This window comes from Mandrillus leucophaeus, unplaced genomic scaffold, assembly GCF_000951045.1.
Source record: "Mandrillus leucophaeus isolate KB7577 unplaced genomic scaffold, Mleu.le_1.0 Scaffold248, whole genome shotgun sequence".
NCBI lineage: Eukaryota > Metazoa > Chordata > Mammalia > Primates > Cercopithecidae > Mandrillus > Mandrillus leucophaeus.
The window spans coordinates 1417877-1434462 of record NW_012102565.1 but is presented as its reverse complement, the minus strand read 5'-3'; the positions used below and the strand labels follow the sequence as shown (position 1 = coordinate 1434462).

The 16586-nt window shown below is 53.4% G+C and overlaps 1 protein-coding gene across 3 annotated transcripts in view; it reads right to left on the bottom strand.

The window, feature by feature from the left end:
• Positions 1-5511: 5511 nt before the first annotated feature.
• Positions 5512-16586, bottom strand: part of ZMIZ2 (zinc finger, MIZ-type containing 2) — a 13749-nt gene continuing 2674 nt past the window's right edge. For 2 of the 3 annotated variants that reach the window (XM_011983261.1, XM_011983260.1), the window contains exons 6-17: positions 16228-16407; positions 15102-15270; positions 14092-14236; positions 13780-13990; positions 12747-12852; positions 12314-12471; positions 10855-10922; positions 10332-10400; positions 9760-10004; positions 9004-9173; positions 8674-8916; positions 5512-7852 (exon numbers count right to left, since the gene is read on the bottom strand). In XM_011983261.1, coding sequence (XP_011838651.1) covers positions 7745-7852; positions 8674-8916; positions 9004-9173; positions 9760-10004; positions 10332-10400; positions 10855-10922; positions 12314-12471; positions 12747-12852; positions 13780-13990; positions 14092-14236; positions 15102-15270; positions 16228-16407 — 1872 coding nt within the window. In that variant the 3' untranslated portion in view covers positions 5512-7744. Of the gene's footprint in view, positions 7853-8673; positions 8917-9003; positions 9174-9759; positions 10005-10331; positions 10401-10854; positions 10923-12313; positions 12472-12746; positions 12853-13779; positions 13991-14091; positions 14237-15101; positions 15271-15466; positions 15545-16227; positions 16408-16586 lie in introns of all 3 variants that reach the window. The other variant, XM_011983259.1, reaches the window with a different exon arrangement.

Genomic DNA, 16586 nt, shown 5'->3' with positions numbered 1-16586 from the left:
ATTAAAAGAGACTAAAGAGACACAACAACCGGCACAAAATGTGTTGATTGGATTCTGTTGAAAAAAGAAGTTATAACTGGAGCATACAAATATAATAAATGATGCTATGGAATTACTCTCTGTATCCACCGATTCTGCATCCACAGATTCAACCAACTTCAGATCAAAAATATTTTGGGGGAAAATAAAAATAATACAACCATAAAGATAATACAAATAAAAACAATATAGTATAACAACTATTTACATTGTCTTAGGTATTATAAGTAATCTAGAAATTATTTTAATGTTTTTTAAAATTTTACTTTTTTTTGAGACGAGGTCTCACTCTGTCACCCAGGCTGGAGTGTGCAGCGGGGCAATCTCGGCTCACTACAACTCCGCCTCTGGGGCTCAAGTGATCCTCCTACCTCAGCCTCCTGGGTAGCTGGGACTACAGGTACACACCACCACACCCGGCTAAGTTTTGTATTTTTTGTAGAGACGAGGTTTCACCATGTTGCCCAGGCTGGTCTTGAACTCCTGAGCTCAAGCAATCTGCCTGCCTTGGTCTCCCAAAGTCCTGGGATTATAGATGTGAGCTGCTGCACCTGGCCTAGAGGTGATTTAAAGCATACAGCATGGGTAGAAAGGGTAGGAGGAAGTGGGTAGACAGAGATTTGTTAAAGGACATAAAATTACAGCTAGATAGGTGGGCTAAGTTCTAGTGGCCTACAGCATTTTAGGATGACTGTGTTTCATCATTTCAAATAGCTAGAAAGAGAATATTGAATGTTCCCAACAAAAATAAATGATAAATGTTCCAGATAAATACCCTGATCTCATCACTATACATTACATGTATCAAAACATCACTATGCACCCTATAAATGTGTAGTTGTTTATATCAGTTAAGAAAATAAAAGAAAAAATGTAAATAAGGCATAGAGAAAGATATGGAAATTCTATGGCACTTTATACACAGGACTTGAGCATTTGTGTATTTTGGTATCCACAGGAGGTCCTGGAACTAATCCCCCATGGATACCAAGGGATGGTAGTATTGTTAATTTTCTGAGCTGTGACAATGGTAATGTGGTTACATATGAAAACGTGCTGGCTGGATATGGTGGTTCAAGTCTGTGATCCCAGCACTTTGGGAAGCTGAGGTGAGCAGATTGCTTGAACCCGGAAGTTCGAGACCATCCTGGGCAGTAGCGTGAAACTCTGTCTTCACACACACACACACACACAATAGCCAGGTGTGGGGGCATGTGCCTGGAGTCCCAGCTACTTGGTAGGCTGAGGTAGGAGGATTGAGGTGGGGGCTTCAGTGAGCTGTGAGTGCACCCCTGCACCCCTGCCTGGGTGACAGAGCAAGAATTTGTCTCAGAAAAAAAAAAAAGGAAAAATAAAAGTTAAATTTTTTTCCAACATGCATACAGAAGTATTTAGAGATGAAGTATTTATTTTGTCTGCAACTTACTTTCCAAAGTTGGCAACAAAAAAAAAAAAGGTGTGTGCATATAAAAATAGACATATGGAGAGAGAGAGAGAGAGCATGTGAGCAAATGTGGCAAGATGTTAACAATTGGTGAATCTCAAGGTTATGTGGGTGCTCACCGCACTATTCTTTTAATTTTATTTTTATTTTGGTTTTTTAGAGACAGATTGGTGAATCTCAAGGTTATGTGGGTGCTCACTGCATTATTCTTTTAAATTTATTTTTATTTTTGTTGTTTTTTTGAGTCTTGCTCTGTCACCCAGGCTAGAGTGTAGTGGCACCAAGATAGCTCCCTGCAGCCTCAAACTCCCGGGCTCAAGTGATCATCCCTTCTCAGCCTCCCAAGTAGCTGGGACTACACAGGTGTGCTCCACCACACCTGGCTAATTAAAAAATTTTTTTTGTAGAGACAGGGTCTCACTTTGTTGTCCAAGCTGGTCTTGAACTTCTGGATTTAGGCGATCCTCCTGCCTTTACTTCACAAAGTGCTGGGATTACAGGTGTGAGCCACTGCACAGGTGTGAGCCACTGCACTTACCATTGCATTACTTTTTAACTTTATTAAAATAAATAGTGTGGGGCCGGGGCCGGGCGCAGTGGCTCACTCCTGTAATCCCAGCACTTTGGGAGGCGTAGGTGGCGGGATCACTTGAGGTCAGGAGTTCATAACCAGCCTGGCCAACATGGTGAAACCCCATCTCTACTAAAAATACAAAAATTAGTTGGGCTTGGTGGCAAACGCCTGTAATCCCGGCTACTCGGGAGGCTGAGGCAGGAGAATCGCTTGAATCCAGGAGGTGGAGGTTATAGTGAGCCGAGATCGCGTCACTGCACTCCAGCCTGGGCGACAGAGTGAGACTCGGCTTAAAAAAAAAAAAAATTAGCCGGGCATGGTGGTGTAAGCCTGTGGCCCTAGCTACTCGGGAGGCTGAGATGAGAGGAGTGCTTATGCCCAGGAGGTCAACCCTGCAGTGAGCTGTGATTGTACCACTGCACTCCACCTGGTGACAGAGTGACACCCCCCCGCCATCTCTAAAAAATAAATAAAAAGTGGGAAGAACAATCACAGCACTGTTTAACTGATCGGCTATGATGGGAACCATGAAAGGCAGTCCACAAAGTGAATTGAGGCTTCAGGAGGAGGCCTTGACTTGTCCTGGAAGCAGAGGGTTCCCCCGGGAATGACATCTCAGCCGAAGCCTGACCCAGAAGGTAGATGGGCAGGAACTGGGTAATATGGAGACTACTGGGAGCAGGGAAGGGCTGCATCCCAAGGCAATGGGAAGCCTTCTGTACTCCCTCTTGTGATAACTACTTCCCTTCCTTTGGGCAGTGCTCCTGACCCCACTCTGTGTGGGTGGGTCCCTACCTGGTTGAGTCAACCAGAGCCCATCCCTGGGATTTTAAACTTGGAACCAGAAGGATAGTGATCATCACCTCTTTTCTGGGGTGAATTAATGAGAAGTGAGGCTCCGGAGCTTGGATCTCAAGTTCACAGAAGCAGCTGGTTGAGGGTGAAACTCACACACAGAGGCCAAGAGGTCATCCTGAAAGGATGCCTATTCATGTCCAGCTGCCTCTGGGGCCCTTTCAGGACTGCTATTTTGAGCCCCTTCCTTTCTTAGATGGTTTGAATTGGTCACCGTCACTTGCAACCTAACGAGTCCTGGCTAATGTACCATGAAAGAGTTCAAGACTTGGTCAGAGAAGAGCTGGGGTATAGGACGTTGGGGAAGGGTACCCATTAATCCTCCCTTCTAGGTGGTAACTGAGAGAATGAACAAGAACAATATACAGTTAAATGAAAATAAAAAGGCCAGGCATGGTGGCTCACGCCTGTAATCCCAGCACTTTGGGAGACCGAGGCAGGTGGATCATGAGGTCAGGAGTTCGAGACCAGCCTGACCAACATGGTGAAACCCCATCTCTACTAAAATTACAATTAGCCAGGTGTAATGGCGCAAGGCTGTAATCCCAGCCACTCAGGAGGCTAAGGCAGGAGAATCGCTTGAACCCGGGAGGCAGAGGTTGCAGTGAGCCGAGATCATGCCACTGCACTCCAGCCTGGGTGACAGAGCAAGACTCCATCTTAAAAAAAAGAAAATAAACATAGAAACTTTAAGGACCAGTTAACAGTAGGGCACACTCTAATATTCACTGACATAAAGTTTCAGAAAGGGCAAAATTAATCTCTGGTGACAGGGGCCAGAACAGTGATGACCTGGGGTGGGGTGTGGGCTGGTCTGTCAGGTTTCGAAGGGCAGGTACACAAGCATGTGCACTTACCAAAACCTACTGCACTGTGCATCCAACTGCACTGATGTCCCTGGCTTCTCTTTGAAGCAACTTGGGTGACAGGCCATCCAGAGCCAGTCATGTCTTGCCCTCCCATCCAGGGCTGGCAGGATGGGCTGTCTCAATGGCTACCAAAGCCTGGAAGGTTGGAAGGGTGGCAAGGAGGAGACCCACAGTGGGTACAGTTACATAGGGCCGAGATGGGGGCCACTGCCTGCTGGGGAGGGCCACTGGAGGGAGCTGGGGCAGAGTGGGAGGGACTGAAGGGAGCGAAGCTGACCCCTCACATGAGTTGGGAGAGTTAGGAAGTGTTTTTTCCTCTGCAATGTTTGGGAGAATTTGGGGATTTATGTCCATTCTTTAGTGTTTGGTAGAATTCACCATCTGGTCCTGGGCTTTTCTTTGTTGGGAAGCTTTTGATGACTGGTTCTACCTATGTGTTTTACGTTGGTTCAGATATTTTCATTTTTCTTCTTTTTTTGAGGTAAGGTCTCTGTCTCTGCCTCAATCCTGGCTGGAGTGCAGTGATGTCGTCATAGGTCATTGCAGCTTTGAACTCCTGGGCTCTAGCTATCCTCCTGCTTCAGCCTCCCAAGTAGCTGGGGCTTCAGGCACATGCCATCACACCCAATTTATTTTTAAAGTTTTTGTAGAGGCAGGGTCTCTGTTGCCCAGGCTGGTCTCGAACTCCTGGCCTCAGGCCATCCTCCTACCTCATTAGTTCTCCCCAAGTGCTGGGATCACAGGTGTGAGCCACTGCGCCTGGCCCTGTTCAGATTTTCTGTTTTTCCTGGGACAGTTTTGGTCATTTGTATCTTTCTAGGAATATTTTTTTTGAGACAGAGTCTTACTCTGTTGCCCAGGCTGGAGTGCAATGGCGTGATCTCAGCTCACTGCAACTTCTGCCTCCTGGGTTCAAGTGATTTTCCTGCCTCAGCCTCATGAGTAGCTGGGATTATAGGTGTGAGCCACTACGCCTGGCTAATTTTTGTATTTTCAGTAGAGACAGGGTTTCACCATGTTGGCCAGGTTGGTCTCAAACTCCTGACCTCAGGTAATCTGCCTGACACAGCCTCCCAAAGTGCTGGGATTACAGGTGTGAGCCACCACACCCAGCCAAGATGTCGCTTCTTTTAAAATGTTGGCATTTGCAGCTATAAACTTCCCTCAGAGCAGTCTTTGCCTCATTCCTTAAGTTCTGGCATGTTGTATTTTTATCCATCTCTATTTTCTAATTTTCCTAGTGATTTCTCCTTTGACTCTTTGGTTGTTAAAAAGTGTGTTGAATTTCTATGTATGTGTGAATTTTCATTTTCCTTCTGGTATAGATTTCCGGTTTTATTCTATCGTGATTGGAGAAGGTAGTTTGCAGGATTCCACTCTCTAATTTACTGGGACTTGCTTTGTACACTAACATGTGGTCTGTCCTGGAGGATATTCGCTGTGCACTTAGGAACGTGTGTTCTGCTGCTGTTTGGGTGGAGCGTTGTTAGGTCTGGTCAGCCTTTTGGTTTTTATGCAATACTTGGCACATACACAAGAAAATATGTGACACAGAAAGTACAATAAAGTGAAACCCATGAAGCCACCACTGACCCTGAGGTTCAGAACCTCCAGCATCTCTGCCCTTCCCTGAGCGCGGCCCCGTCCCCTCCCCGTGGGTGAGCACTGTGTCGTGCTGACTCCCTGCCCTCCTTGGTGACTTTAGCACCTGGGTATGAATCCCATACGTATTTGGTTTTGAGATTTATAAAAATGGCATCATACTGTATGAACTGTCTTGCTTTTTCACCCCACGTTGTTTCTGAGATGTGTTCGTGACGGAGCACAGGGCCACGGTGCCCACGCATTCCTCTATCATTTCTCCAGCCTTCTGAGGATGGGCTTCTGGGTTGTTTGCAGTCTTTTGCTTGTCCCAGTCTTCCGGTTTCTCCACTCCATCCAGGAGCATCACGTTTGCAACAGGCAGGGCAGGTGGTGCATCAGATGTTCAGGACACAGTTGTTTGACACCCAAGAAAGCAGGGCCCGCGGCCTGGATCAGGCCATGGCTGAGTGGGACAGCACTGGGCTGTCTCCACACCCAGCACCAGGAGTGTATGCACTGCTGCTTCTTTTGTTTCCTCCACTTCTGTTCCCTCGTCCAGAGAGGGCAGAAGAGCTGGAAACAGAGACTTTGTCAGGAAACAAGGAAGCCCACCTGTGTGGTCCCAAATGTTGCAGGAACAATGCTCACACCAGACACCTCCCTCCTTCTCCTCCCTGCAGCCTCTGGGCTCCCACAGACAGATGCCCTCCTCTAGTGCCTCAAGGGGCAGGCCTTGGCTGCCAGCCTGAGGATGCCCAGAGCTCCCCTCCTCCCCTAGGTTCCCATGTTCCCCCAGTTCTTGCCTCTCCTGCTGGCTGACTGGGAAGGCCCTCAAGGATGGGGCCCAGGACAGGAGGAAAGGGTGACCCAGACCCCCACCAAGCTGGACAGGCAGATGGTAGGCAGGACACACATCTGCAATCTCTGGTAAGTGACAAGCAGAGGCCTCCCAGGGACAAGAGCTGAGAAGGAGCCCCTGGCTGGGCTGGGACTGCCAAACAGCTGGCTCAGTGCCCCAGGGCAAGCCCAGATAAGGTGACATAGTGGCAAATGTCTCTCCTGGGCAAGCCTGGAACGCTTCACAAAATAGCTCTTCAGCTGAAGCCAACTTGGAAAATTCCAGGGAAAAGGAAATTTACTATGGGGCGGGAATAGCTGAGCCTTAGCTTGGAACATCCAGAGCTCAACCTGGGGTCCCAAAAGCCACTAGAAGGTCGACCCGGCCCCCAGAGCCTGCACAGGCTTTGCAGGCACAGAGGCCCAAGCTTTAGGCAGGTCGCTGGCTTACAGGGGAGAAAATAGTCCCTGGGAGCATGAAGGAGGGACTCGGCCAGGCCCACCAAGAGGGAGTCTTTTAATAGAGATCGGCACAGACAGGAGACACAACAGCCCAGGCGCCCTGCTCGCACAGGCTGGGGCCCTGAGCCAACAGATGCAGTGGCTTCCTCCTCCCCACCTGGGTGTGGAACCATGGGGTGGAGACGGAGAGGTGGCTTTAAAAAACACAGCTGTACTAATTCTTCACTTTCACAGAAACGGGGAACTTGGGAGCGCAGCCTGCTAGAGAATCTTTACACAGAGCTGAATCTGAGAGCCCACCCACCCCCCTCGGCCGGGCCGAAGCTCATTGTCCCCCACCCAATGGAGGTTCCTCCCTGATCTGTCTGCACGTGGGAAGGAGCAGAGTGCACAGGGAGACTGGGCTGTACAACAGGAACATGCTGGCTGGACAGCTGGCTCCCCTTTCCCAGCTGTTAGTGTTTCTACACTATGTACATTGTTGTGCTTTGTAGCTCCCCCACCCCGAGGATTCTGCCTGAAGCTGGGGTGGGGAGAGGAACCCGACACGACACATGGCTGGGCTGCCAGAGCTCCAGGCCCCCAAGAGGCTGCCATTCAGCGAGGTTCCAAGAGCTGGACTGCCAGGCACAGGGACCACTGGAGCCAAAGGTGCAGGGGACAGAGCCAGCCCCGCCAGATGCCCAGCTCTGCCCAGTGTTGGAGTTGTTGAAACAGAAGGATCAATGCTGGACAAGAAGCAGGCTGGGCGGGGGCAGGCAGGGGTGGAAGGACAAGGTGTGAGGCTGTGAGACCAGGGGTGTGAGGTGTGCGTAGACAAGGCTGGAGAGGGCTGGGCAGGGGCACCTCAGCAAAAACCGTTCTGCAGCAGCAGGCTTGGTAGAGGGAGGTGGCAAGGGCTGCCGGGCTGGGAGCCCCTCCAATCGAGCACAGGGCTGGCGGCAGAAGGCTCTGGCTCCAGGTGTGTTTTGGGGGAGGTTTGGGAGAGACCACCGGGTGTCTCAGGGGGCTGGGCATGAAGGGCAGGGCTGTGGTGACATCTGTGAGCGTGTCCCCGCCGGGCCTGGGGTAAACACAGGATCAGTTGTTCTCAAACAGAGAGAGCAGGTCGTCATTGTTGTTTGTGGGGAGGTCGGGCGGTCCCAAGTAGGACAGTAGCTCATCAGGGTTGGTCAGTTCTGGGAGCAGCTGAGGACAAAGTGAACTATGTTAGCAGCTTTGGTCACTGGCCACACCTGAGTGACCATCCTGTCACTACATCCCATCCAGGTGCAGTGGGGATGCTGAGCAGCCCCTCCCCACACACAGGCTGGGTGCAGGGCCCCACTATAGGCCTGCATGTGCTCAAAGAGGCACACGCCATCCCCGGGACCTCCCTGCAAGGCTGCTGAGGCCAGAACAGCTCGCAACATGCTGTTCAATACCACCAGGAAACGGGATGTGAGGGAGCACAGCCACTCCACACATTCTCTGTGCACCGGCCTGCGTGGGGATCCCCACCATGATTCCCCAAGGTGAATGCTGGTGGTGGAATTCCACGCCCCTAGGATTTTCTGCTTGGAGCTGTTCTTCCTAACTTTTTTCATGTTGAACTTCAATGAGTTTCTATTATGGTCCAGGGACAGTCAGTCCTGTCTTCCATGTACTGAGTATGCACTCCCATTCTACCTGTGAGTCAAGGCCCAGGGCTACTGAGCAAATGGACAGATGAAATCTGACTCAAAGGACCGCGCTGTCAGCTTCCAGCACAGTCTCCTCTGAGGACTCTGCGTCGCCCGTATGGCATCCAGGCCCCTCATGAACACAAATGTGGTACATCGCATCCCACCCACAGCTACTCCAGGTATCTGACTCGTGAACAAAAGCTGCATTTAGTTGATCTCATCTGACCGGCTCTCTGAGGGGTCACTGTCTTCCCTTCCACAACACACTCGGAACCCAGGGACAACAGACACACCACCTCTAGCCCTGGCTCCCACGCACTCCCTGGCATGGGGCCTGGTACTCACGTCCAGAGCTGGTTCCGGGGCCTCCCCAGCTCCAGACATGCTGGGGGGCCCCATCACGCCTGTGGCAGGACTGAAGGCCAGTTCACCCGTGGGCCCTAAGCTCGCTTGGCCCAAGGACTGCCGGGACGCTGAGGGAGGGTTTGAATGGTGCAGCTGGGGACCTGGAGGGGCCCCAAGGTTGGAGGTGTGTAGTCCTGGTGTCCCAGGATTGTGAGTGGGGTCCAGGTGACCTGCTGGTGCCATCTGAAGACACAGAGAAGAACTTGTTAAAACAGCTCAGGGGCTTCCCTGGGGAGACAAGCCCCCTTGGCCTCTCAGCATGGCACTGACCTGGCCTGGTAGGCAGGCGGTAGATTTCTCTGGAGTCAGGAGGCTGCTGGGAATGTCAGACTGGTAGGAGATGGGGGGTGGCCCCGGGGTGAACTCAGCAAGGTTTGGGGTGCTGGGCGTGGTGGGCGGGAAGGACTCAGGGAAAGTTCCAGGCCCCAGGAAGCTGGAACCTGCAAGAGGAGAGTTGGGGCCTGGGTGAGGGCTGGGGAAGGCTACCGCTGGCAGAGGGGCCAGGAGGGAGGCTTGCTGTGGCATGGGTGGGACTTGCAGTGCTCACCCACAAACAACAGCGGGTTTTGCAGAAGTCGCTATTTGGAAAAGGGCATTTCTTCTCATTGCTGCCAAGGGAATTGGCCTTGGGACATTCCTAGGAGTGAAGGTCTCGGAGGTTATAGGAATGGGAGCAGCCACAAACGCACGCACCACGCGTGTGAGGTGGGTCCCAGAGGGGGGCCCCAGATGGGGCCAGTCTGTGGAGGTGTTCCAGCCAAGAGCCCCTTACTCCAAACAGGGGGAAGGAAGGGTGGAAGCCCCACTGTCTGTTTCCTAGGACCATAGCCGAGACTATGCCTTCACCGCCACGTCCCTGAGATGGGAGGAGCGGGAGGTGCCCCATGGCATGTTTTGTGTGGAAACACTGATAACCTAGGTGTGCAGCTTGCATAGCCACATTCTTGCAGGTGAGGAGACTGATCTGGGGAGAGGGGCCATATGCCCAGGGTCATCTGAGGTTCAAGGCTAGCCTGCTGTACTTACCCTGGCCAGGGTAGTCGCTGGGGGCAGGGACTGAGGGGGGCTGCAGGGGGGCAAAGGGGGCAGCGCCGGGGCCCAGGGCGGCGATCATCTCCATCACGCTGGGCATGAGCACGTGGGCGGGGCTCACGGTGCGGCAGCGCTTCAGTGCCGGCCCGTCCGGCTCCTCCTTGATGTGCATGTCAGGCTTCACGGGCACTGGCTTCCAGCTGCATGTGGGGTCGATGGTGATCTCCTCATAGTCAGAGCTGGGCAGGGACATGTGGGGAATGGTTACCTCCTGGCCTGCTGCTGACCCGGTACCCACTGCCCCTCCCAGCCCTGGGCTAAGTTTTCAGGCAGTTTCCCCCCCTCAAATGCTTGCTGCCACCCAGCACCTTCCACGCCCAGCAGGACGCTGGGCCCAGCACCAACACTCAGGTAGGACACACACGCTGTCTCTGGCCTGGAATGCAGCCTGCTCCATGCTGGAAAGAGGCTGGAAGGCTGCACTTGGCAAGGGACATCCCCCTACACGTCCTGGGGCTGCCCTCCAGTGGCCACAGATGCAGGGATCACAGGAAAAGGATGCTTACTTCTGAATGTAAATCAGGATGCCCAGCATGTACTGGTCCACCTCCAGGCCCTCCAGCAAAGCTGTCTTGCTGTGGGAAAAAAAAGGGACACAGCTTAGAGACCTTACACAACCTTGTCCTGGGCACAGGCCCTGTCATTTCTCAGCCCTGTCAGCTGTGACCCAGGATGAGGCAATCCTATGTGAGGCAACTGAACAAGGTAACTCTGTGTGAGCTGACCCTGTGTGAGGTGACAGTACAAGGTGACCCTGTATGACTGACCCTCGTGTGAGGTGATAATAAGAGGTGATCCTGTGCATGTGGTGACCCTGTATGAAGTGACTCTGCACAAGATGACTGCATGAGATGACCCTGCGTAAGGCCACCCTATATGAGCTCTCTGCACTGAGCTGCACAATCCCAGTCCATGCAGCGACTTCTCCCACCAGGCTTGTGTCTTTGATGATGCCACTGGAGGTTTCACCCATGAAAGCCTCTAAAAGCACCAGCCCCTCCCCCATCACACATTGCATCTGAGACTCACTTGCACACAGGACACCTCCAAGTCCCCCGCTCACAGTTGAGCTGCAGGTATGACTCCAGGTCAAAGCACTACAGAGAGATGGGGAGAAAATCAGTTTCTCATTGTGGGCAGGACAGGGAAGACCTGGTCACTCTGCAATCCATTTTCAGGAATGTGTGACTTATTTACATGCATATCTGAGATACTTAATTTACCAGGTTTTCCCCGCACCATCATTCTAATGGATCAAGGTTGGGAACAGCCCAAACAGCTCTCACTGGGACTGGAATGCCATGTGGCCAAAGCAAGAATCGGGCAGCTGTGCTGACTAGGACCCACTTCCAGAACATGGTGTTTTTGTTTGTTTTGTTTTGAAAGAGAGTCTCGCTCTGTCGCCCAGGCTGGAGTGCAGTGGCTCGATCTCAGCTCACTGCAACCTCTGCCTCCCGGGTTCAAGCGATTCTCCTACCTCAGCCTCCTGAGTAGCTGGGATTACAGGCACACACCATGCCCCAGCTAATTTTTACATTTTTAGTAGGGACAGGGTTTCACCATGCTGGCCAGGCTGGTCTCGAACTCCTTACCTCGTGATCCACCCGCCTTGGCCTCCCAAAGTGCTGGGATTACAGGCATGAGTCACCGCACCCGGCCTCAGAACATGGTATTACAAGAAGAAAAATGACAGCACAGAGCAGTTTGTGCAATAGGGACCACTACGTAACTACAGAGACAGTGCGCTGTGCGTCTATTTGTCCATACCCACAGTATTTCTGCAAAGACAGACACGCTAACAATAGTCACCCTTGCTGGTAGGGCAGGAAGACTGGACCCTGCAACCTTATGCCTTTCAAAACGTGAACTCTTGGCCGGATGCAGTGGCTCCCGCCTGTAATCCCAGCACTTTGGGAGGCTGAGGCAGGTGGATCATGAGGTCAGGAGATCAAGACCATCCTGGCTAAGATGGTGAAACCCCGTCTCTACTAAAAAAAAATATAAAAAATTAACCGAGCATGGTGGCCCCCGTCTCTACTAAAAAAAAATACAAAAAATTAACCAGGCGTGGTGGCGGGGGCCTGTAGTCCCAGCTACTCAGGAGGCTGAGGCAGGAGAATGGCGTAGACCTGGGAGGCGGAGCTTGCAGTGAGCCGGGATCGTGCCACCGCACTCCAGCCTGGGCGACAGAGTGGGAGTACATCTCAAAAAAAATAAAAATAATTAAATAAATAAATAAATAAACTTGAACCCATAATGAAGCAGGCAGTAAAAAAGTTAGTAAAATGATAATTATATTTGGAAGAAAAAATAGCCTAGTCTTGGGGGAGCCAGGCCCACCTGCCTCCTTGACGGGGGAGGCCTGTCCTGTCAGCCTGACAGCCAAGGCACTAGGAGTTCATGTCTGTCCAGAGAATGACACTGATGTATTGACTCAAGATATTTTAGCAGCAGCAAATTCCGCCAAGGTTCTGCAGTAACCACCTACCTGTATGTGGCGACAGTCATGACCTCGGGCGGGAAGCTGGATCCTGCGGAAGGTGATGGGGCACTTCAGGGACACCTTGATAGCTGTCTGCTCCACCCCGTCCTCTCCGTTGGGCCCAGGGGTGCCAGGGATGGTGCCACTGCTGAAGTTCCGCTTTACTGACATCAACAAGGTAATGGACTTGAGTAAAGGGTCCTCAAGATGGGGAGGTGTGAATGGGGATACCAACTAGGCAGGGACCCACTTACTGACCCACTGACAACTCTGAGGGGCCACCTGGAGCTAACCACTGCCCCTACTGCAGAGCCACCTGTCCAAGGAGATGACCTGGTGTGGCATGAGGAGGTGCCCGCAAGGAGGATTGTTTGGCTTGGGCATGGGCCACATAGAGTGCGGATGGCTGCCTGGCAGCTGAGGGGCAGGGGCCACTCACTCTTGGTGATGCAGTGCTCGGCAGGCAGGAGGCGCTTTTTGAGGAGGCCCTGCAGCACTGAGCGGACGGATGGGCGGTGCACTAGCTGCAGCACGAAGAGGTGGGACTGCAAAACAACGGGAGGATGTTGTTGGTGTCGTTGGGGAGAATTAGGCCAGGGGCCACCCTGGCCAGGTAAAGGGTGTGCAGGGGAGTGTGTGTCAGGGGCTGCCAGGTGGGGGAGGGACAAGGCTGAGGGCAGGGTGAGCTGGGGGTGGAGGGTCAGCCAGCAACATTCCTCAGTGGCTTGGCCCCATCCAGCTGCCTTTCCTGGCCTCAGCACCCTGCCCACACTTGTACCCATCTCTGCAGCTGTGCTGGGCATCCTGCCTGTCTAATCATCACCCAGTCACCACCTCTCCATCAAGAGAATCAACTCAAGTCCCCTTGAACGTCCCCCCTGCTCGCACATCCAGTCACAGATGCTGGGTCTGTGTTGACATCTGCCACATCCCATAAATTTGCGGTGTGTGGCCACCCCGTCCCCAGGGCCCTCATGCCCAGGCTGACTAGTGCACTCATAAGCCGTGCCTTTCTCCTCTAGCCCAAGGGTGACTCTGATGCTTGCTAGAACTGGTAATGCTTGATCAGCTGGGGGCTCCGAGCTCCATGAGCTTTCTGCACAGCCTGGTTTCTCTTACATAATTAATGTGACCATCAAATCTAGTCAATTTATTCTAACTGGAAAACAGCTAGGGTGTATTACTGAATCGCTTTCCTAAAGGGCAAGGATGACAGATTAAAATGGAAATACAAGGCAGTAACAAGGAGAAGCAACGCATTTTTCTGAAATAATAAAGCCCCCATGGCCTGCTCTCCATCCCCCAAGGGGGCACACACGCTACAGCAGGCAGCAAGCAGCAGGCAGCAAAACAGCAGGAGGCGGCGGCCCGCCCAGGTCCTGGCTCTGCTCCCACTGCGCCGCTGGGCCAAGCCCCGCCCACACCCCGCCCCACCCCATGGCACCGCCCCCACGGCACCGCAGGACACGCACGCAGCAGCAGGCGGTGACGGTGATCTGGATGGTGTTGCGGCCTGGCTGACACACGTGCTTCAGGTAGAGTGGCTTGTGTGAGGTCTTGTTGTCGCCGCGCTCGATGGTGAGCGGCGTGGCATTGACGCTGACCTGCACCGAGGCTGGCCAGTTGGTGTTCATCTGCCGGTCCTCGTGGTGGTAGCACTTGAACTGCAACTCCAGGTCAGGCCTGCTTAGGAAGATGGGTGGACACCCAGAAAACGGGCCCTGAGAGTGTGGGAGGAGGAACAGAACCACGTGGGGGTCAGGTGGGGGCCAGGCGGAGCTCACCTCAGCATCAGGGTCTTGTAGACTGAGTCTCGCAGCTGGAAGACGTGGTTGCTCACAGCCAGGTTGTGCTGCAGGCGGAAGGGCTCCAGGACCACCCCATCGCGCACAGGGAAGGTCAGCCGCAACTCGTCACAAGGCCCACTTCCTGGAAGCAGAGGCCACTGGCTGTGAGCTGGGCTGCCCCAGCCCGAGCATCTTGTGCCACTCAAGGAGGGCAGCGGCTTCCCAGTCACCTTCCCCACGGGGACCTTGGCGAAGGGAGCCCCTCCTGTCAGGCACTGCTTGGCAGGCCTGAGTGGTGCCCTGGGGCTGGGGCCATGGGCAGCATCTCTCCTGAGGCCTGGGCATTTGGTCGTGATGTTCTCTTTTGTCTCCTGCCTCGGCAGCCCAGCCCAAAGTCCCCTAAACCATAATAGGGGAACATGTCTCCAATCCAGACAGAAGCTGTTTCCAGTGCTTTCAGAGAGACTAGGAGGCCAAGGTGTGTGAGGGCCACCTGCAATTGCCCTACAGCTCCGTTTAGAGTTCTACGACCCCAACTTCTGCTGCTGTGGTCTCCCTGGAATGGGCTTCGGGGGGTTCATAAATCCCCTGAAATTATATACAACATTTTGTGCACAGGGGTATTTTTCTAGAGAGAAGAGCCACAGCCTCCTTTGCAAAGAAACCCACAAACAGAACAAAAAGGTGAAGGTTTGGCACTAAGCGACTTGTCTTTAAGAAGATGGAATCCTTGGTTTTTTTTTTTTTTTTTAAAGACAGGGTCTTGCTTTGTCACCCAGGTTGAAGTGCGGTGGCAAGATCATACTCACTGTAACCCTGAACTCTTGTGCTCAGCCTCCCAAGGTGCTGGGATTACAAGTGTGAGCCACCGCACCCAGCCCTTTTCTTAGGGATATGGCAGCCACCCCCTGTCCCCCAAGATCCTACAGGACTCTTTGGAGTCCTGTGATTCCCCCATACCCACCCTGGCCTTGTCACCCCATTGTCCCAAGAGTGGACAGACTTACCAGAGGGCGATGAGTGCAAGGAGTTGAGGTTGGGCTTGAGATCAGGCAGGAAGGGAGACTTGACCTCTTGGCTTGGTGACATGTAAGGGACGCTGCTGCTTGGGGTCATGGGTGGCGTGGGGTTCCCTGGCAGTGGGGAACTGGGATAGCCCGGGATGGAACGGGTAGGCTGTAGGGTTGAGCACAAACAGTCAAGGCAGAATGCCAGGGTGGATGGGAGTGGAATCTGTTCATGGAGCACCCACTGGAAACCATGGTAACAGAGGTGGACAGGAGGCAGCCCCAGGGGTGCCTGCCCGGTCGCCCTCTCTCCATATGCCCAACCTGTGAGCCTCCCGGCCCATCCGCCCAGCCAGGCCCCCTACCCCACTCAGGCCAGGCTGGCTGTAGCTGACGCTGCCCCCGTTGAAGCTGGCGCCCTGCCCGTTGAACTGCTCTGTGGGCTGCAGGAGAGAAAACTGCATGCACCTGGGGCTCTAGCCTGGCCCCCTGGACCTGACCCTAGAAGCCCACCACACATGGTCTTCTTTACACTCTCTTGTATTTTTCCAAATAATCTACAAGTAACACTACTTAAAGCAATCACAGCCACAGAGGAAAATGATCAAACAGGTCGGAGGGGCTGAAAAGATAAAGGCACACTAAGCCCTCCTCCTCTCCTCCCCCCAGCTGCACCACCCGGCGCACCCAGGCTCCCAGGGAGGTGCACTCTGCCCATGCACCCAGAAAGGGTGCGTGGCCAGCAGCGAGGGCCCATCCTCTCACTGGAGTTCTCTGCAGCAAGCAGAAGGAATGAGGACACTTTTCCATAAAGGACATTCAAATGTCTTGGGTGCCTGCCTGCTGCTCCCTGCACTGGATACCCCTGAGATATATTAATCTTGTAAAAGGTCCTTTCGGAAGTGGATCCCAAACCCCGGGAGCTGCTCCTACACTGGTCAGGACCCCCCCACCCCCCATCTCCCATCTCCTGTAGAGCTGTGGTCCATGAGCACACATGGACCTACACACCCTGCTGGCCCTTTTAGCCACCCTGTCACTCTTGAGGACAGGACTGCCCCAAGGTCCCCTGTCCCACAGCACTCAGCATGGAGCCCGGCACAGGGCCTAGAGGAGCCTGCCCTACCTTGTAGTGCAGTCCCGTGGGGCCAGGCACAGACAGGGACTGGCTCATGCCCTGCTGCAGGGGCAGCCTGTGCCCAGGGTAGGAAGGGGAGGGGGCAGGGGGCTGCCCAGGGCTGGGCGCAAACTGGGCGGTGCTGGGTGCGTACTGGCCTCCTTGCAGATACTGCTGCCCTGGATACACCTGAACAAGAGGCAAAATGCCCGAGGGGAGAAAAGAGGCATCAGGGGAGCTGGTTCCAGAAGGAAAGCAGAGTCTCATGTGTGGCAGGGTTGGGGGAATGGAGATTTCCTGGTCCCCTTGAAGATCCTGCCGTGACACTGTCAGGCACAGGCATTTCTCACATGCAGAAGTCTGTTTTT